The following is a 21,208-nucleotide window of genomic DNA, read 5'->3' on the forward strand; positions in this document are numbered from 1 at the left end:
ACAATTGCACAAAACACTCAAGGGCCTGTTCGCCAAGGCACGAACGTCTCGGGGGGGTTTTGACGAGCTGGATTTTCAGGCAACTTCTCCTCAAAAATCTCTCCCCCCCCCCCCCCCCCCCCCCCACACACACACACACCGTCCTCCAATCCGCCATGCATGAGCCAAGCTCCATATTAACATCATGCGGCTATGAGCATGGGAGGATAAGAGCCTGGGAAACCTTCAGCGCTCACTGTCGCTTCGCAATCCTCGGCTTCAAGACACAACTCTTAATACTTCTCAGAGGAGTTGAAGACGGCGCATGTGTGCTCATGAATAAAGATGGCGGGGCTGACAGCGCAGTGACTGGGAATGAGCAGCTTACAGAGCAAATGCATTAAACTGGTATGGAGGTAGGGGAGTCCGCACGGGGGCTGCCATACTATAAGGGGGATGAAAGATTCATGGCCACCGACCCCATTGATTCAAGTCGCTCTACGGTTTTGAACATGGCGGCTGAGTGCCGTGTTTTCCGCTCACAAACGCATTTCCAGCAATCACTTCTCATTCAAATCAGTTAATCTTTTTGTACCAAAGCCCCCACGTCTACCCTGCACCTAATGCTTGTCACGAATCACACACACAGACACGGTACAAAGCACATCAAACTAGATTAGAGCACGGACCTCTGCCAAGGACGGGTTGTTAACAAAAGTGGGGGGGGGGGGGGGGGGGGGGAGTTACCGCCACCCCGCAATAAGTGAAATCTGTGGTATAGAAAACGCATTTATGGCTTAATTTTTTTTTTAAAGGTCTTTAAACACAATTTTAGAATAATTTAAAATATTGAGAGAGATCAAGACAATATACATATAGATCAATAATCATGCACAAAAACGTACATGAGCCTACAGACATCACTTTCTGTAGGCGTAAAAAGCAGGATTGAAGAGGATTGTACGTCCGATACACTACAGCAAAAACTAGGCTGAGGTGAAATACTTCCTATTTTCATTCTTCTTTCAAAATTACAAAACAGTGCGCCACCAGCTAGTGGTTGACAATGGAATCACACACCAAATAAACAGGAGGCAGAACAAAATAGTTAGAAACTGTAAATCCGTGAAATAGAGAGGCCATGAACCCCGGATCCCATGATTGGGGGCTTGGGGGATTATTGCATTGTGTTTGTATCCCTTTGTTAAAAAGGTACTTCCTGTTTCATGGAGGATTATATAAGATGGATGTCTTTTTTGACCCTGGGGGATGCGCCGTTCTAGGTGGGCGCCATGGCTGTAATTTTTAATGCTACTATCAAATTTACAAGCCAGCGTTCCATGGCAATAACTTTTGACTCTGAGGTAAATGGAAATGTATTTTCAGTCTTTCTTTCCAGATTGGATGCAAAAAATGCTTGATTTTTGTCGTGATGCATCTGATTTTTTAAACCTGTAAATACATTGAAAGCTTCCACTCCAAAGCAGTGATGTTAGGACCGGGTGTCCTTATTTCTCCATCGAATGAGTTTTCCCACACTTTTCCAAGACCAAAATTTGAAATACGGTCTCTGATTGTATATTTGTCGATTATAGCACCTGTACAGGAATACGTTTTGCCTGCTTAACGACTACTATTGTCAAATATACAAAGTCAGTTTCTCATATTTGTTGATTGGAGATCACTGGAAAAATATCAATGACGTCATCGATTATTCGACTTCAACTCGACTTTCGCCACGGCAGAGTTGACTGCAAATAACGTTAAAAGTCATTTAACCCCTACGACCGAATAATAAAGTCAGTGATCTTCATGTACCGTGACATTCTGTAGATACTACATTATTCTCTTTATTCCAAGCCAGTGGACCAGTGTTCTGTTAAGGTCAAATTACATAGTGTTGCTTGAAATGTCACAGTGTTACAAGCAGCGCTGCTTTTGTGCCGCTCATTTTCATTTGCTCCTCAGTAAGTGCTGCGGGAAACCCTCAGGAAAAACGTGACGTCGGGATTTGGCGAAACGATGCGATATCGGCGGCGACAAAAAGCCGTGATTCTTCTCAATGAAGAGGCAAAAATGTTAAGCTGCTTACGCTTCCAAATAAAAAGTAGCATCGGGAAGCCTCGGAGGCACGCCGAGGGAAGCGGCATTTTCCTTTTCATTTCGCTCGGCGAGAAAGGCCAGCAAAATATGCGGACTTCTTCCGATGACGATGCATAATCAATGAGATAAATGCTTTCCCTTGAAGGCCTCATAAGCGATCCGATTCCACCGGCGTAATAATACTTTGCGCCGTAGCGAGTCTTAACAAAAGGAAGCTGACACCGAGCAGCGGAGAGAAGTTAAATGGATAATGACTACATAACAGCGGCAGCTTAGCTAGCCGCGCTGAATGAACTGGGACACGTGGCACGCGTGGGTGCAGGGTTTCATAGGTGACTTCCCAGCGAGGGGGTCGCCAGCCACGGGGTCTGGTTAGTAGCGTGGGGGCCGCTACACGCCCACACAGAGAGCGGGGAAGAAGCAAAAGGTGTGCTGCGGGGACACTTAGATGGCTGTGCTGCAAAAACAGCACATCTATTTTTCATCGCCCTCCGCCCTCTTTGGTGTCACTGAAGCACATACACGGCATTTGTTATTGCAGAGAATTTAGAATGGCTGAGCAGTCAGATGATTCTATGCTAGGGCTTGATCGACTAAAGTTTTTGTTTTGTCTTTAGACTTTAATTTGACGAAAGTTGATAATTGTGACATCGTCACATAAATCTGAAATCCCTGTATGAGTAAATTCTTCTTTTTTTTTAGAACAAAAAGTACTTTTTGTGTTTTGTTTTGCTGCTAATATGACATGCGTAAAGTTGGCCCCCGACCCCACCCAAAATTTGATGGAAATACAGTGTCTGTTTCGTTATTGACATACCAAGATTTGTTTGTGCTGGTACTGTTTTGTAGTTATTAGAAATTATTTTTTAGGTGTTATAAAAAAAAAAAAATTTTTAGAATGAAGCCCTATTTTACAAAGAATCTTAGGCAGTATTACGTGAAAAATTGTGTTCCTTCTATCGTTAAACTTGACTTAATTTTAATATCATAATTTTATCAATCCAACTTTACTCTCTCGCGCAAATTTCCGAAGAAAAAAAATTGTAGTCCATTATAACTTGATGGTAGTCATGGTTATGTAAAAGCTTTAATAATTTTAGCGTAAAGTCAAAAAACAGACACAAATAAAGTAGCATTTTTTTTAAGAACTTCCCTAATTTTGACTTTAAACAATGTTTTGCCGTAAAGATTTTTTTGTCATTGACTATAATCTGATGAAAGTGATATTTTTTCAGCACTTACACGGACCGGTTTCACATAAAGACATATGTCCACAGACTGATATAGAAACAAATACAAAGAAATAATTAGAAACACAAATGAATGAATGTTTTTTTAGAATGTCGCTTTGAACGTCAATGCGCAGTAATAAAGTGGACCGATCAGCACAACCACTATTCAACGCTTGAATTTGAGTAGATAACAAGGTGTGAATGTAAAATATCCGCTTGAAAACTGAAAAATGTGTTCTATTTTTTACCGTCTTTACCCACAAAAAAAGAAAATGATTTGCTTCGGGCTTTGGGCAATGTAACAACACAGGTCCTTGTATTTTATTGGATTGGAATTTTCACCCACAGTTATTTCCATCTCGAGGGAGGATTGCATTGGAAGAAGTAATCTAATATTCCCCTTCATACCATCTGTCTTTTTTCTCCTAATCAGTTGCTGCTCGCCTATTTGAATTTTTACCATTCATTCCATTTGGCTTGCCAACATTTGAGCTATATTAAGCAGAATAAAAGATGGCATGGCAATAAAATCATGATTCAATAAATGTGACCACAAACGTAATGTGGATTGAGCTGCTAGTTATCCCCCGATGGCCGCGGTGACACTGATTGAAGATGAAATTAGGCCAGTGTGTGTAGCTGCGGGCACGTCAGATGTGGCCACAAGGCCCAAAGACTCGATACAAAGTGCTAGCTTGCATGACACCCCCCCATTCCCCCCCCCCCCCCCCCCCCCACCCTTCACGCCTCGGGAACATTGCGTATTGGCTTAAGCGTCACAGCCCTGGACGTAGAACCTGTCATAATTCATTAAATGAGTCCACTAGCGAGCAACGTTCTGCATCCGTGATGTGTAAAAGCCCGCACTATGGGTCGAACCTTCGTAGAAGAGGACCAAGTGGAATAAAGAAGAAGCAGGCTCAATATTGTTACTCGTGTTTTATCTTATGCAGATCTGCGCTGACGATGTAGTCAGGATTATATGGAAAATTGTCAGTATTATTTATCACGTAAAAAAAACAATCGTTGTTGTAAATTGTAGGAAAAAGCGGCTCAGTGCGATATTGAAATAAATTCCCAAGAGTATTGATTATTCATTAAAAGTAGCTAAGTTCAAAGACGGTCATTGTCTAAAAGATCCCTTCATGTCGCAGCGGCGTTTTAAATAATTGATGATGGAAATAGAACCAACAGTAATGAAATGTCCATCATGAAAAGGAAGCCATTGCAGCACGTTCACTCAGCAGGTGGAAAATATCTTGTTTTTGTCTGCTTGGCTTGGCCTTTCTTTTTCGCTTGTATATTTGTCAGTGATATGAACCATTCCGGCGGTTGTAAACACAATTAGACTGTACAATGAATTGATTATCTCATTACTTTCCATCCCACCCTGTGTGCGATGTGCAATTACAGCACGCAGCGGTGTCAGCCATTAAGAAAAAAAGTATTGAATTTAAACAGTTATACTTCGCCTGCCATGTCTGCTGAGGCAATTAGAAGTTAACAAGTCAGCATTGCTGATAAGGTTATTATCAAACGCAATATTAAGACATATACCCTACATCACTAACATACAGTGGATATCAAAAGTTTGCACGCATCTGTTCAAACGGCAGGTTTCTGTGATGTGAAAATATGAGACGAGAGATGAATCAGTTGAAAACTGTTCCACCATTTTTGTGGCCTTTCACTCAACTGAGACACGTTTTAAAATCTTTTTGTGAGGGTTAGTAAGAATAAAAGACCTCACTAGTCTAAACATGACATTCTGATTAATATTACATTTGTTGAATAACGTTTTTATCCATCTCAGGATGCGGCCATTTTGCCACTTGTAGTTAACTGAAGATGACATCATAGTTGCGACCAATCACAGCTCACCTGTCTTCTGAAGCTGAGCTGTGATTGGTTGTTGTTACTTTCTAGTAAAAGCCTCAAAATGTTGTTTTAATCACTTCAGCATGCCACAATAACTCTTCTGCTAGAAAGCAAAAAAATGTCAGGAAAAGCCTACTAGAACATCTGAAATTATTTTATGGTTAATCAGACACACTTTAAATGTTGTGACGTGTGTGTGTTGACTCCGATCAGTTTGAATGGGACTGGTTAATGCTGAACACATCCTGGGTGTGCACACTTTTGCAACCACATTATCTCTGTTATATATTTATTTCTGCCCTCATCTTGGAAAGGTTTTTTAAATTCAATTTGTACATTTCAGAGCTCATTTTAAAGCCAAAACTAATATCAGCTCTTACATCAGAGCAACCTGGCATTTCAACAGGGGTGTGTAGACTTTTCAAACCCTGTAACCAGTCCTAGTGTTACATCATGACCTGGAATAAATAGTTTATTTATAAAAAATATATATATAATAATTTAAACATCAAGAGGCTGATCTACTATCATTAAAGACAAATAAAGTAGATGATCTAAGGTTGCCATAGCGTTGATGCTAGTTTCATTAATTCAAAACAAACCAAACTTTATTTATAAAGCACCTTTCATACAATAAAATGCAACTCAAGGTGCTGAACAATTAAAACTTCCAACTCATTTTTATTTGAAATATGTATTAGACATACAAGCCATAACAAACTGTCTTAGATCCTTTGGAAAAGTATGAATATTGTGAACGAATCTACTAACGTGTCCATGAAATCATAACGATAACATGTAAGCTAAGAAAAATAATAGAAGACGAGTCAACGCTAAACGACCCCCAGCCTTTTTTTTTTTTTTACGACATATTATGAGATCAGATGCGCTGCTGATTGTTCAGTTCTCACAGCTCTAAAGAGGCGTCCCTTTGAAGCATTTTGGCAGAGATGACATTCAGCAGGACACCAGATGAGTGGGGGACCCCCCGTCGCTAAGCCTTTAAGCAGCACTGTTGTGTCCTCTTCTGGAAAGAAAACAAGCAAACACAATTTTCACTTTGGCTGCACAATGACAACCGTTATCGCATTGTGTATAATTATGACTAATTCGCTGCACAGTGAGCCGTGTTGGCTGATAGAAAAGTCGCGCATTTGATATCATAAGCGGGCAGTCAGCTGTAATAACTTTGTAAATCATGATATAACGCAGGCCGTTTATTGCTGGATGAGAAAAGATTATTTCTAATGTCAATTGCTTAATGCTGCGGCGAGAACGTACAATTGTTATCTTTTGAAGATTTTCCCTCAGGGTCACGGGCTATCTGGGGTCAATCAAGGGCATGCGGATGCGTTTTCCTACCGTTTATAACTGAAAGATATCGTGACGTCGTCAAAGGGTCGTCTTGAGTTCTCCTCGACAGATCGCAATATTTAGATTTTAAATCAAAACACGTTGAAGAACTTCCTTTCGGCTAAAGCAGCGGTTTACTGCCTCATTGTGGCATTTTTGCTACGTCGTAATGAGTTCAGGAGCTTCACTTAGACAAAAGTAGTCCTTTGCCGCCATCTTATGGAATCCTGGTGCCAAGGAATTGCACTGAATTGAGCTGAGGCTCATCGTTTAGACAAAAGTAGATCGAGATGTTTGTGTCAAGGAACTATGTTGAAGTCAGCTGATGAGTGTCATTTAAACAAAGGTAGTGCTTTGTCGCCATCTTGTGACATCTTGGTGCCAAGGTACTATGTTTAAGAGAGTTGAGGAGCTTCCTTTTGACAAAAGTAGTGTTTTGCTGCCATAGTGTGTCATCTTTTTGTTGTTGATGAGCTTCAGTTAGGTAAAGATATTGCTTTGCCACCTATATGGCATATTGGTGCCAAGGAATTCAGCTGAAGCTCGTCATTTAGACAAAAGTAGGTCTTTGCCTCCATTGTGCGGCATGTTGATGCTAAAGTACTATGGCGAAATGAGTTGAGGAGCGTTATTTTGATCAGAGTAGATCTTTGCTGCCATCTTGGTGCCAAGGTACTATGTTGAAGTGAGTTGCGTAGCATCATTTGGTCAAAAGTAACACTTTGACGCCACCTTGTATAGCTTCCTGTTGATAAGAGACTAAACTGAAGTGAGTTGAGGAGCTCCATTTGGATAAAAGTAGCACTATGACGCCACCTTCTCTAGCTTCCTGTTGTAAAGAAACTAAGCTGAAGTGAGTTGAGGAGCTTCATTTGGACAAAATTTGCACTTTGACGCCACCTTGTATAGCTTCCTGTTGCTAAGAAACTAAGCTGAAGTGAGTTGAGGAGCTTCAATTGAACAAAAGTAGTGCTTTACCACAATGTCGTGGAATCTTAGTGCCTAGCAACTGTGTTTCCACAAGATGATTAAAGATGCCACAAGATGGCGGCATATTAGTGGCGATGAACTATGTTGAAGTGAGTTGAGGGGCTTGATCGAGACAAAAAGTTGTGTTTTAAAGTCCGGCATGTGAATCTTTGCCAAAACGTTTACATATGCTAGCCTTTTGCGTCCCCGTGACGACTGACAAGATGGGCGTGCACGTGTATAGCCAATCACACGCGGCTACGGACTCAAATGAATAAGCCGAGTCGTGGCCGCGTCTCCGAAAATACTTTGTTAGTGAACACGCTTTCAAATCACATTATCACACTGTCAGTGAGGACATCACTTCTGGGAGTTTCCACGGCAAAAAATCCTTCCAACGCAACTCTGGCGTGTAGCGGGAGACCGAGCTTGTTATATTTAGTCAGACAGCAAGTCTACTGCTAATGAATGCTACTGGCAGGGTGTCTGTTGAGCCCCGAGGAGATTACAGAGAACACTGGTAATATGTGCGCGCTCGTGTGCGTTTGTGTGTGTGTGGGTGTGTGTCCTCTTTGGGTCAGAGAACCAAAACAAGAGAGACAGAGAGCTGCAAACAAAGCGGAGTTTGACATGATGCTGCTTTTTTGGGGGGTATTTTTTGAAAGCTGTCAATTATAATTATTACGCTACAGTTAGTAGAGTAAAAAAAAAAAGAAAAAGGGATGAATTCAAACAAAATGGCTTCATACATTAAGTCAGGTGTCACTGGAGGTCTCGTGTTGTTGTTGTTGTTGTTTTCGGCTCCAGTGAGTAGATTGGCCGGTTGACACGTCAGCCGGCATCAGAAGCCCTCGCTTCCCCAGATATAAACAGCAGAGTTGTGAATTGAGGATATTCCGGGTTCAAGTCTAAGTTTAGACGCCGGATGCTTTTCCGCTCCACTGCCTGGCGTGATGCTCACTTGTAGTGATTGTTCCTTTGAGCGCATTGCAAGCCTCCAGATTGGCTCCAATCTCTTGGCTTGTGATCAATCCTATTCATCTGCCACTGGATGATGTCTAATGACCACATTTCTATACGCCATTTTATATATAAGCCAGCAATAATATGTATAGATGCGTATGGTTAAGCCCCCAGGGGTTAGCACAGCTATTTTCACGGGCTCTGCATGCGGGCGTTGACCTTTAAATCAGATCAAGTTCTCCTCATTTTATTCCTCAAAGATCCACAGGAAACCAAAGGGATTTCCCCCCCGCCCCCCAAGAGAAGAGTAACGCTTGGGTCAAGTGTTTGGTGTCAGCATTATTCTCTCTCCATTTTTTTTCAGGGTCAGACTTCCAGTGTAACATTCACGTCATCCCGGTGAAGAATGAAGATGGCGTGGTGATGATGTTCATCCTGAATTTTGATTACGTTTTGGATGAGGGGAGTGACAACTCCACAGAGAAGATAAGCCCCGCATCGCCCACAAAGTCTGATCAAAGTGAGTATTCAGTCAACTCTCCGCTGTGATATAATCCTGTAACACCTTCAAAACATTCCAGCCGAGGCTAAAAAAAAAAAAAAAAAAAAGATACAGCCAAACATTTAAGGTCAAATACAATCTGTTTCACCATCCTGGTCTTTTGACCTCGAAAAACTGTGGTAATCTGTTTTCCACGGTCAAACTGTCGCCACCTAAAGCCTTCGTGACATGCAACGTTTCAACGAGGCGTGCTGGAGCCCCGCCTTGTCGCGAAGTCACCTGTTTTCGGACCCCAATCTCTGCTATTTGCTGTCTAATAGCGCAGAGTTGCCACACGATGGCGCTGTTGGGTGGTAGTATATACAAAAAAGCAGCAGTTTGACAGATTGTGAACAATACGTCAAAAAGAGGCTTCAAGCTGCCTCAAACTAAACATAAAAGAGGGAATTTCACATTCCAAAAAGCGTATAAATACGTTCTATTTTCAGTGTTTTAATACTGGGGTTTTTTTTGTTTTGTTTTTAAATATGTTTTTTTATGCTTAAGCATACAGAAGGCATTGAACTGCAGAGAACAGGTGAAGCAATGGTAGTAATTACAAAAACAGCCAGCAGGTGGCAGCAAAGTATAAGAGATCAACCAGGGCCATGTTGACAAAAGCTCATTTACCCACAGTTCTAAACAGATTTGTGAATACTGACGAAACTTAGCTATATTCTAATGCTTATTGCTGCAAAACGGAAACAGATAGGAAATGTACTTTTTTTTCTGATGAAAGAAGAGACGCTAATCTTTCTTTGGGTAGGTTCCATGTTTTTATAGCAATAGAACACACTATTCTGTGGGCCTTGCAAAATCTGTCAAAATCCAGTAACACAGCCGTTAGCAGAGTGAAAATGGCTGGGAGTGAATGAGTTGAAGGGGAAGTCAACCCTCCAAAAATTTGACAATAATATAATAATAATAATATAATATAAAAATGGCATCACAGTTGATCAGGTCTCAGCTAACAACCAATCACAGCTCCGCTTTAGAAAACAAGTGAGCTGTGATTGGTCGTTGCCTGAGCCCTGAGTAAATGTCATCTTCCGTCGACAGTAAGTGGCAAATTGTCCGCCCCCTGAGATTAAACTGGCTGGATTTTGCTGCATAACTCATATTCCACAAATGTAATATTAATCAGAATGTCATAATTACACTAGTGAGATCACATATAACATATTGTCAAGAAATGTTTATGTTAAACCACATAGCTTTGCTTTAGTGAAGTCCACTTAGCTTAATGCTAACAAATATGCAAACACAAACTGTGGAAGGTATTTCTCCTCTGCAAAGCAAAATCTCATATTACTGCAGTTTGCTGAGAAGAAACTCAGCCCAGAAGGAGTAACAACTACTGAAGCCACGGCCTGTTTCGAGAACCATGCGTGGATAGCATAAATCGTATTATGCGTTGGAGCAGGTTGACAGCCATGAAGCTCAAACTGACGCCGAGGACAGAAAAATGGTGTCAATTTTGAAAGGCTCCTCTCATGTCAAGTGGCGAGCCTTGGGCAAGGAAATGATATGCTTACCAAAACGGCAAAGCCTAAGCGGTCAAATGCTGATGATGACCTCACGTCTGTCCGAATGATGCCTGAAACGAAATGGGGAGAAAAAAACGGAAGCGTATTGTGACTTGACCCTTGTAGTAAGATGTAAACACATACTATTGTGTCCTCCCCAAAAATCCAAAGGAAGAGCAAACACAGAGCTGCTGACGGGGGATTTGAGTTCCACTGTGAAATGATCTAATTATTTCTTATTTTGTCCCCTTGGACAACTTAATAAAAAAAAAAATCTTCCCTCATAAGCAATAATGGATGTTATACTAAAATGATGATTTTTTTTTTTATTGTTAAAATGCCACATCATTGTTTGTTTTTGCTTACCCTAAAAATATACAGCATAATAGTACTTTTTTTTAATGATCTCGCATCAATTATTCACAAAACTCATTACATTATTTATCCTGTTTGTAAACGTTGTATAGAAAAGATGCAACGCGTGCACACAAGGGAGGAAATGATCTGCTTATATAGCCAAATCTTGTTTTTCTTAATGATACCATCTGTATGTGTATGTCTTTTGGGAGCTTCTATAGCCCTCAATTATTTTACTTTTATGCTCGTTTGGATGAATGTCAGGAGTTTTAAATATCAATGAGTGTCCTCTAAAGCTTCTCTTTGATTGGAGGAACTCAGCATCTCCTCTCTGACTGAATCTCAGCCATCCTCTTCATTCAGCGTGAACTCCTCCGGCATTCAGTTTTGTGCTGTGCCTTGTGAATGTAAATAGACGCGCGTGTGTGCGTGTTTGCGCATCCAAAGCTAACATGACTAATCACATTTGATTGCTTGTGAACGCACTTCAGCAAAAGGGGATCTGTGGGTTGATGATGTGACAGCTTCCGATGCGAAATGATGTGTTTAGCTTACACTCAAGGTGTCTTTGGAGTTGCATATTAATGTTGTTGACCAACATTAGCATCATTTTTCATTATTTTTTTTATTTTTTTTTTAACTGCAGCAAAATGTAATATTAAGGATTGGAATGTGGGAAAAGTGCAAAATCACAAGTAAAGATTGCATTGGTGTATTAAGTGAGTATCCAATGGACATACTGTACTAAAGCTTTGTTTTTGCGGTCCATTGTAAAGTGGCAGAATTAAAGGCAAAGGATGGATGGATAGTATCTGGACGGACGGACGGACAGATAGATAGATAGATAGATAGAGCCAGATAGAGCCAGATGGATAGATAGATAGAGCCAGATAGATAGATAGCTATAGCTAGATAGATAGCTCTAGATAGATAGCTATAGATAGCTATAGCTAGATAGATAGTTATAGCTCTGAGCTAGCTACAGCTGGATAGATACTTTTTGGCTAGCACATAGTTAATGAAATGTAAATATGCTAACATTTCCAAGTTCCTCAAAATTAGTATTCAGTTTATTCAAACGATTAGCATTCTCGTCAAATTTGTGCCCGCACCGTAGTGTTGTGTATCCATTTTTGTCTCTATGTAACACTATGTAAGGAAAAGCAATGCGGTGTTTGTGGGCGAGCCGAAACACTCTTAAGTATGACTATTAGCTAGTGAGTGAAGACCAAATGCCATCCATCTTTTTTCGATATCCTCATTAAGGTCGGCTGGTGAGCTGGAGTCGATCCCAGTTTACTTCAGGCGAGAGTTGGGGCACAACATATTTTTAAAGCAAGGATCAGAATAAATTGTGAATTGTGTTTTACCTTTATATTACTGTCGTAAATACAACAAACCAACAGCATTAACCAACAAGCACACGGTCAGAAGCTAAAAATCCAGATCCAGGCTAATGAATGACTTTGTATTGTTCCTTCAAAACCCCGCCGTTAAAGAGATCCAAAGTAGCCATGACCGGTGGGACCCTGCAGGTGGTTCATCTCCTTCAGCATAGACGAGAACATCTATAAGTCTCTCTCCAGGAGATTCTGAGTTCTGTTAGGCACTTTTAGGGGGCGGTAACATCAGCGCGTTAAGGGTATAGAAACAGATGGAAAGATATTATTTATGTATGTAAGGAGGATGCTGAGAGAGGGAGCGCCTCACAAAGGTTCTCTTTCATCCCCGTACTATTATATTGTTAATGAGTCAAATGTTTCACTTAGAATGGCAAGCAAAATTCACATATCTGACTGCAATTAGCATGACAAAAATGAATTATAGAAATGAATAGGATTTTACATAGTGTAATTTGTGTGTAATACAATACAAAAAAAAAAATTAGCTTTAACATAAGGGATCATTTTCAATTTCAGTCGACACGGACAGGGAAGTATTCATTTCACAATGTTTATTATTGTGAGGAGCTTCACTTAGAAAAGGTTGTGGTGTATTGCTATTTTGTGGCATTTTGGCGCCAATGAACAAATGTTGTAGTAAGTTGAGGAGCTCCAGTTACAGTAGTCGTGCTTTATCACCATCTTGTAGCAACTTAGTGCCAAGGAATTAGGCTGAAGTGAGTTATGGCGCTTCATTTTGAAGAAGAAAAAAGGTGATTTGGCACCATCTTGTGTTAACTAATTATAAACCTTTTTTGCATCAATGTTGCCCATTTCCGATATTTGCAGCAGGTAATGAATTCATATAGTGAGGTCATAAAGCATTTATTTTAATGGGGGGGTGGGGGGTTGGGGGTTCTGCCATATAAAATATATATAAATTCCTGTCCATTTTTAGGAAGCCGATTTGTCCGCTTCCGCCAGGCTGCCTTGAGCCTGATGAATACCAACAAGCAATCGCTTCCACAAGAAGACCCGGATGCTGTGATGGTGGACTCGCCCAAAGACAACGAGGACTCGGTAGCCCTGCAGAGTTTCCCCTCACCCACCAAGAGCATCTGCAGTCCCATTGAGGCCAACGACACCCACGCCCTCATCAGCTCCAGCCACCACTCCTCCCAGGCCAGCGTGGCCCCCGAACCGCTCGACCATTCGTCGCCCAAACTGTTGTGGGAAAAGCTTTACCAGACGGAGGTGCACCAGTCCTCTACCTCCCTGTCCAACACCTTCCCAAGAGGAAGCGTCACGAGCATGAGGCGGGCGTCCTCCGTCCATGAGATTGAAGGCTACAGTTCCAGTTCCAAAAGCATTTTCAGGGACCGTCATACAAATGAAGGTATGCATGCCATCCACACATGCACAAACGCATATCCGTCTGTCCAATCGCATACGCAGCACACGTAATAATTTAACTGTCACTGTTCACAAACGCACACGATTCGTTCCTAATCACCAGGTCCATTTAACCACGTGAAGTCCAGCCTGCTCGGCTCCACGTCGGAATCCAACATCAACAAGTACAGCACCATCAACAAGATCCCCCTGATCGCGCTCACCTTCTCGGAAGGAAACGACAAGAAGACTCACTCTCCGACATCGGAGAAAACCATCATAGCGCCAAAGGTCAAAGACAGGACACACAACGTCACAGAAAAAGTGACACAGGTGAGCCCTTCATGATGTATTTTTTTTTGATGGCGAAACATCAACCCCAGAGCGACCTTTTATTGGAAAAGCTCTTCGATGGTAATTCACAGCTTTCCCGGGGAAAAAAAAAAAAGTCAGGGCCTCTGGCTTAGCGGCGCTTTGTTTGTGGGCTTGGGAAGCTGCCAAAGCCCCAGCGGTGGAGCTCTGACATTCAGGAAGAGAGAGGGGTCGTTCCTGGAAAGCACAGGAATAATAATGAGTTGGAAAAACTTTTTTTTTTTTTTAACTTGCATTCTCATCTCAGTTCAGTGCTTTAGGCGGGGTTAATATAGGAAAGTCCAATGTATTCAAATTTATTTTGACTTGCAATTTAAATTGCAAGGTTACAAGCAGCCGCCACTTATCCATCTAACTGAAAGACATATACAGCACTAATACATAGAAGACAAGATAAATAGACAACGGGGGACATTTTTATGCTTGATAATTGATTAATGTAATAGACAAAATATCAGTTTAAATGCACAGAAAAAAAACATACTATAGGAAACATACAATATGGAAATCACAAATTGTTGTATTTTATTGAGTTAATAGGTGTTTGATTCCCAAGCAACACCTAAGTTAGGACTTTGTGGAGCACATTTAAGGTGCCGTAAACGTCAACACAAAAAAAACCTCTCATTCCTACCAAAAAAAATAAATTAGAGGTATTCGTAGAGTGAGAGAGGCTTATTAGTGTGTGTATGTGAGATTTTTAGAGAAATTTTGGGTTTATGAGTTTTTTGGGGTGGATTGTGAGAGTTTGTTTAGTGCGTAAGAGAAACTCGGAAAGTGTGAGATTTTATTGGTCAATTGAGATTTTTTTGTAGGCTGAGAGTTTTGTTTTGGTTTTTAGAGCGTTGGAGGTTTTTGTAGTGTGAGAGTTTTTTAGTGAGGTAGAGAAATGTGGCATTTGTTGCCTTTAATGTGGCGAGCTTAAATTGCTTTGTACATTTTGGGGTCATATTATCAGAGTTTTTGTATAGTGAGAGCTTTTTGTGCATGTTAGAGAGGTTTTTTTTGGGGTGAATGTGAGATTTTTTGTAGGCTGAGAGTTTTGTTTTGGTTTGTTTTTTAGAGTGTTGGAGGTATTTGTAGTAGAAAGTAGTAGAATTTGCCTGAAATTGGTGAGTTTTTATTGCCTTGTGAATTTTTGGATCATATTATGAGTTTTAGTATAGTGACCACTTTTTGTGTTTGTAAGAATTGTTTTTGTTTGTTGAGAGTGTTTTGTTGGCTGAGAAATTTTGAGAGTGTTGGAGGATTTTGTAGAGTGAGTGAGTAGAATTTGGAGTTGTGAGAGTTTTTCGGTGAATGAGATTTTTGTAGGCTGAGAGGCTTTTTTTTTAAGGGTTTTGGGTTTTTGTAGTGTGAGAGATTTTTGGGGGATACTGAGAGTTTTTTTTGTGTGTGTGAGAGAAATCTGGTGTTTGTGAGAGTTTATTAGTGAGTGAGGATTTTTTTCTGCTGTGTGAGAGTTTTTGTTTCAGTTTTTTTGGTGAATGTCCAAGGTTTTGTGGTGGTGTAGTTATTCATGAGCGTGTAACATATTTATTTTTATTAGTGTGAGGTTTTGTTTTTTGTTTTGTTTTTTTTGGGGGGGGGGGTGAGTTTTGAACTGGAACAACATGTTTTGTTGCAATAAAACATTGAATAACTTTTCTATTGTGTGTTTCTTACGCATTTTTGACTGATATTATGTCTATTACCATGCCCAGTGAACAGCCATAAATATTGGGGCCGATTATTTTCTTTACGAGTGAGCAAACTCACAAATTCAACAGAGGATCAAAATAATTATTCCCTTCAGTGTACAGAATATAAAAGCACTTTGAAGGATCCGGCTGCACGGAGCTGTAATGCTGCTTGGTACGGCTGATGTCAGCAGGAGAAAGCATTTATATTGAAACAACAAGCATCCCTCATCTATAAATGAACAAACCATCATCGTGATTAAACGCTCTTCCTCCCTGTTGACCTTTGTTTAGTGTTAGGAGACGCCACCGAGACATGAGCGCTGAGTCTTCCTCTTGAGTGTGTTGTATAATTCATGGCTTGAACATAGGGGAATGTGCAGTGACTAGAAAGACCCCGCTGCTGCCCACAGCTTCACTTTTGCACATTTTTTTTTATGGCACAGGAGAGTCTTTGTCATTCACGGCTTATTAGGCCAAAAACTGGGGATGACTCAGGACACTGAATAATTTACGATCCAGACAGAATGTATTCGTGGGGTGGAAATTAAAACTAATGTTTGCTTAGTTTTATTGGGGGTTTTTTTTTTCCTCCAATGTTATCTTTCATGTAATCCACAAACTACACACTACAAACTGCTGGGTTGTTTTCGTAACCCACATTTTGAGCAGATTTGGTTACTTTAACCCAAGGTTGGGTCAACTATTTTGACCCAGCAGAGTGGGTTGAAGATTGGATTTGAGCGGGCAGAAGAGCTTTTGGGCTGAGAACCAGTGTTTTTCCAAGTGTACAAAACACTAAATGCTATAAATGCCGGTGTCGTGTTGTGTCGTGTCGTACAGCGCAGGCGAACAGTCCGCCCTCATCTCTAATTGTTTTTGGATTGTCGAGCGCGTACATCGAGAGCGCCACAGTCGTTTCCAAGCCGGCCCATTGTTGCTGCTAATGTGGACGGGCTGCACAGAAGGCTTCATCACTCACATTGGCTTTTCTCTCATTGATCTATTTGTCAGAGTCTCTCAGGGAGGACAATTAGGTAAAGAAGAATTACCAAAGCTTGCAATTTCGCTTTTTAATTAACCAGGATTGCACACGGCAACTGCATGAGTTCACTTTTTGTGTATGTCAGCAGTTTTCAAACAGGAATCCCTGATGCAGAAAATTATTTGTAATAAATTATAATCTTGTATCATTGAAGACAGCCAGCTACCGTACGTATCTACTGCGTGCAGTAAAACAAACATAATTAATCAAATAAACCAATTAAAAGCTTGTATGGTTGTGACGTATAGTCATATAAATCTGACTTTATTGCATGAGTAATATATATATATATATATATTTTTTTTTTAGCAAAGTCATTATTACATGAAGAGTGTAAAATACTTTTTTTTCAATAATAAAGTCTTATTATAGAGAATAAAGACATTTAAAGTAGCACAAATGAGCATTTGGTTTTCGTTGATTATGGCGGCACCTTTGGACAAAAGAGGTATTGTTTTCCCTTTAATTTCCCTTGAAATAACCACATTTCCCATGAGGCCAAGCGCATTTCATCGTGAAATCCGGACGTCCAAGGCGTCTGCAGTTGGACTGAATTACATTGTTTCCAGTGGCTATTTAAAAATTTTCCAAACGTTTCTAAAGTATGTTAACAGCACACAGTGGTTGTGATCTTAACTTTTTTATTGTACACGCAAACGGCTGCGCTCTCAATATATTAAATGTTTTTCAATGTTTGCATTATTTTAAAGTGACTTTAACACATCTGTTACCAAAAACGTATAATACATACATATACATTTTTTTATGCTACAGCATACAGAAAGATTTGATGCAGCCTCTCAACTGCATAGAACGGTTGAAGTTATGAGAAAAACTGCCAGCAGGTGGCAGCAGAGTGTAAGAGATCAACCAGGGCTATGTTGCAGAAAGCTATTTTCCCCACTGTTTTAAACAGCTTTGTGAATAACGATGAAACTTAGCTATATTCTAATGCTAATTGCTGCCAAACGGAAACAGGTTTTTTTTCCTGATGAAAGAAGAGACTCTTTGATTGCTTCAGTGAAAATGGCTGAATGAGTTAAATACCTTAAGTAGTAATAAGTACCATAAATGCTATAAAAACATGCATAAGCATAATTTAAATTTATTAGGGTATTTCTATACTGTATTCCAGATTTCACTTATCGTGGTGGTGGTCTCTGGTCTGGAACGTAATCCCCGCTGTGTAGGGGGTTTACTGTAGCCTTTTTTTTTTCTAAAAATAGATACACATTGAGGGGAAAAAAAAAACCTTAACAATCCTTTTCTGTCTCGTTCAGGTCTTATCACTGGGAGCCGATGTTCTGCCAGAGTACAAGCTTCAGACGAACCGCATCGACAAGTTCACCATTCTGCATTACAGCCCGTTCAAAGCTGTGTGGGACTGGCTGATCTTGCTGCTGGTCATCTACACGGCCATCCTCACGCCTTACTCCGCCGCCTTTCTTCTCAACGACCAGGAGGAGCAGAGGAGGCGCGAATGCGGATACTCCTGCAGCCCCCTTAACGTGGTGGACCTCATCGTGGACATCATGTTCATCATCGACATCCTCATCAACTTCAGGACCACGTACGTGAACCAGAACGAGGAGGTGGTCAGCCATGCGGCCAAGATAGCCATCCATTACTTTAAAGGCTGGTTCCTAATAGACATGGTGGCGGCTATTCCCTTTGACCTGCTTATCTTCGGCTCAGGATCAGATGAGGTTTGTTATCTCTTTTTTTTTCTTTTCACCCGCTATTTCCTAAGGGAGTCGAGTATTACTGCACAGAGCCTCAGTCATCCCTGCACAGTCATCTCGTTATTGAGTCCAGACTTGGGCACCCAAGCCACTACTTAAAGCCTAAGTCTTTCTGTCTCAGCGATGGAAGGATTACTTTAAATTGCATGTTTTTTTTTTTTTTGAATGGTCCTCATTCTAGAATCCATTTACAAGGATTAATGGCTTACCAAATGGCAATCATTGATGCATTTATGTGACGAGGGGGCCAACAGCGCCGTGTGCACAGCTTACATGCAGATGTTAGATAGTCATTGGGAAGGCTGGCTGCCAGGCTCGCCGGCTTGTTTGATGGCTCCGGATCCACTTCAGTGCTTGATCGTGCTTTGTAGGCACTCCATTACACCAGAAAAGCTCCTGATTATAAACCATAATCATCTTTTTTTTTGACCACTGCCGACGCTGCTACCGCTGAGTCAGCTACGCGAGTCTCTTTAAATCTCAATCGCAGTGTTTTTCCTTACCCACCTAAAGGAAATTTAGTGCTCGCGATGGTGGCAGGCAACCAATGATTTGTCTTTTAATGCAAACAGATTATATGGCGGTGTTTCCATTTTCTATACAGCTTATCCTCACTAAGGTCACGGGTGAGCTGGAGCCTTTCCCGGCTGACTTTTAGAACAGAGGCGGGCGGGGTACACCCTGGAGTGGACGAATCAGCATTCACGCTTTGGCGGCTAATACTGTAGTATTACTCCTAAAAAGTTTTATACTGTACTGTAAATGCCTATAAATGCTTTGATGAATGTATGATAGTAATTGACAAAGATGAAAACCAAGGACAATTTCGCTGTGATCATAGTTTTATTTGATTTAGTTTTATAAATGTAATTATCTAGTTCTATTTTTATTTTATTTCATTAGAGAAAATGTATTCAATTGTTGTTGTATTTATTCTCTTAGTATTCGTTAACTGCAATAACCTTGGTCCAGGGCTAACCCTGCCTTTTTTCCTGCTGGGATAGGCCGCAGCTCCACTGCCTCCCTAATGACGACAAGCGTTATCGAAAACGGATTTATGAAGCTGTTTATGTCCCCCCCCCCCCCCCCCCCCCCCCCAAGTGAGAAGCTCTTCAGCAACTACATCAACAACATGATGTAATCCCTTGCGCAGATAAACGTGAATGAACTCTCGTTACATCTGTCATGGCTTATGTGTTTGACTTAAATGTATAGCCGTCCTGGCTACTAGTAAAGCAGGCAATAATTCCAAAGGCGCACCAATTTTAGTCCAAATCAGCTGTATGTGCATACGATACAGCGCGCTGACAGCATTCCACGTTGGTTTAGAAATACAAAATAACCTGAGTATCATTTTGTTTTGCAGAGCCGCAAATGCCTCCGCTGCATTTCTTGGAATTAACTCCCACAGTATGTTTGCTGTATACTTCGTAGTTTAAATAATTGTAATAATTCTGTAATGCTTGGTGTGCATTAATACTCATTGCAGCAGTTTGCACAACAAAAGTCAGCTCAATGAAGTGCAACGAGGTACTGTAGTCTCATATCGGTTGTTTATTGTTCCTCTTGGGGAATGTGGTTTTCCGCCGTCAGCACATCGTGGAACCTCGTGACATCATTAGAATACAACAGATTGCGTACTGTACGTTCATCCCTCGCAATGTATTGCGACGTGCCATTTTCTTCATTGTCAGCAGCGGCATCTGAAAAGCTCACATGTGGTTGCAGAGCTGTGTAGTTAAGTCTAATGATCGGATGAACGACAACAAGGCGAGCTGTCGTGGCCTAAATAACTTTCTGAAATTGTAAAATAGTCGTATCGAGTGAAAGATCTTTTCTAAATAATAATTGAATGAATTGGCATTCATTGGAGATTATGTATCGGTGATTAGACATGCCATCGCCAAGGGACAGGTTCGGCATGACACGCGGCGTAAATCCACGCAGAGGCGTGTTAGACCAGGTGTTTGTAATCCCGCAGATGTGCAATGTTGATGGCGTGAACACTGCTGACTCCATTCGCCCCATCAAAGTGGCTTGACCAGAGTGCTGTCAATGATGAACACAACTTAATATTAGGGCCGCTCGATTATGAAGAAAATATTGATTACGATTATTTTGGTAATAAATAAAATCATGATTAGGCCAATCATTTATTTTTGGGTACAAAATAAAGAAAATGTTTAAACGTAAAGAATATTAAGACAAATAAAATTCTATGAAAGACTATACTTATTCAAGTTCCTTTTGGATGAAACTAAATGTATTAAATAAAAGAAAGGTGCAAATCTATAAATTGGAACAACTAAAAAAAAAATGCTGATTTTGTGATTGTGGAATGTAATAATTGCAATTGTAATTGAATTTCGATTAATTGCACAGGCCTACTTAACTCATTTGCATATTACCATGGTCCCAAAACCGTTTTTATAAATGTTTTATGTTTATGTTTTTTTTATGCTAGAGCATACAGAAGGCTTTGATGCATGCAGCAAGAGAATGCTAGAAGCAATGGTAGTTATATAAAAAAAACGGCCAGCAGGTGGCAGCAAAGTCTAAGAGATCAACCAGGGCCATGTTGCGAAAAAAACTCTTATATATATATACTATATTCTAATGCTAATTGCTGAAGCGACAACATTTTCTTTTGGTAGGTTCCATGTTTTATAGCAATAGAACACAATATTATGTGGGT

At 40.6% G+C, this 21,208-nt stretch overlaps 1 protein-coding gene across 2 annotated transcripts in view; it reads left to right on the top strand.

The window, feature by feature from the left end:
* Positions 1-21,208, top strand: part of kcnh7b (potassium channel, voltage gated eag related subfamily H, member 7b) — a 41,619-nt gene that overhangs the window by 3,633 nt on the left and 16,778 nt on the right. For both annotated transcript variants that reach the window (XM_086091317.1, XM_086091316.1), the window contains exons 3-6: positions 8,842-8,997; positions 13,242-13,679; positions 13,800-14,008; positions 18,052-18,477. In XM_086091317.1, coding sequence (XP_085947443.1) covers positions 8,842-8,997; positions 13,242-13,679; positions 13,800-14,008; positions 18,052-18,477 — 1,229 coding nt within the window. The remainder of the gene's footprint in view (positions 1-8,841; positions 8,998-13,241; positions 13,680-13,799; positions 14,009-18,051; positions 18,478-21,208) is intronic.

This window comes from Leptonotus elevatus, chromosome 12 (genome assembly GCF_054856555.1).
Source record: "Leptonotus elevatus isolate MCC_2025b chromosome 12, RoL_Lele_1.0, whole genome shotgun sequence".
Lineage (NCBI taxonomy): Eukaryota > Metazoa > Chordata > Actinopteri > Syngnathiformes > Syngnathidae > Leptonotus > Leptonotus elevatus.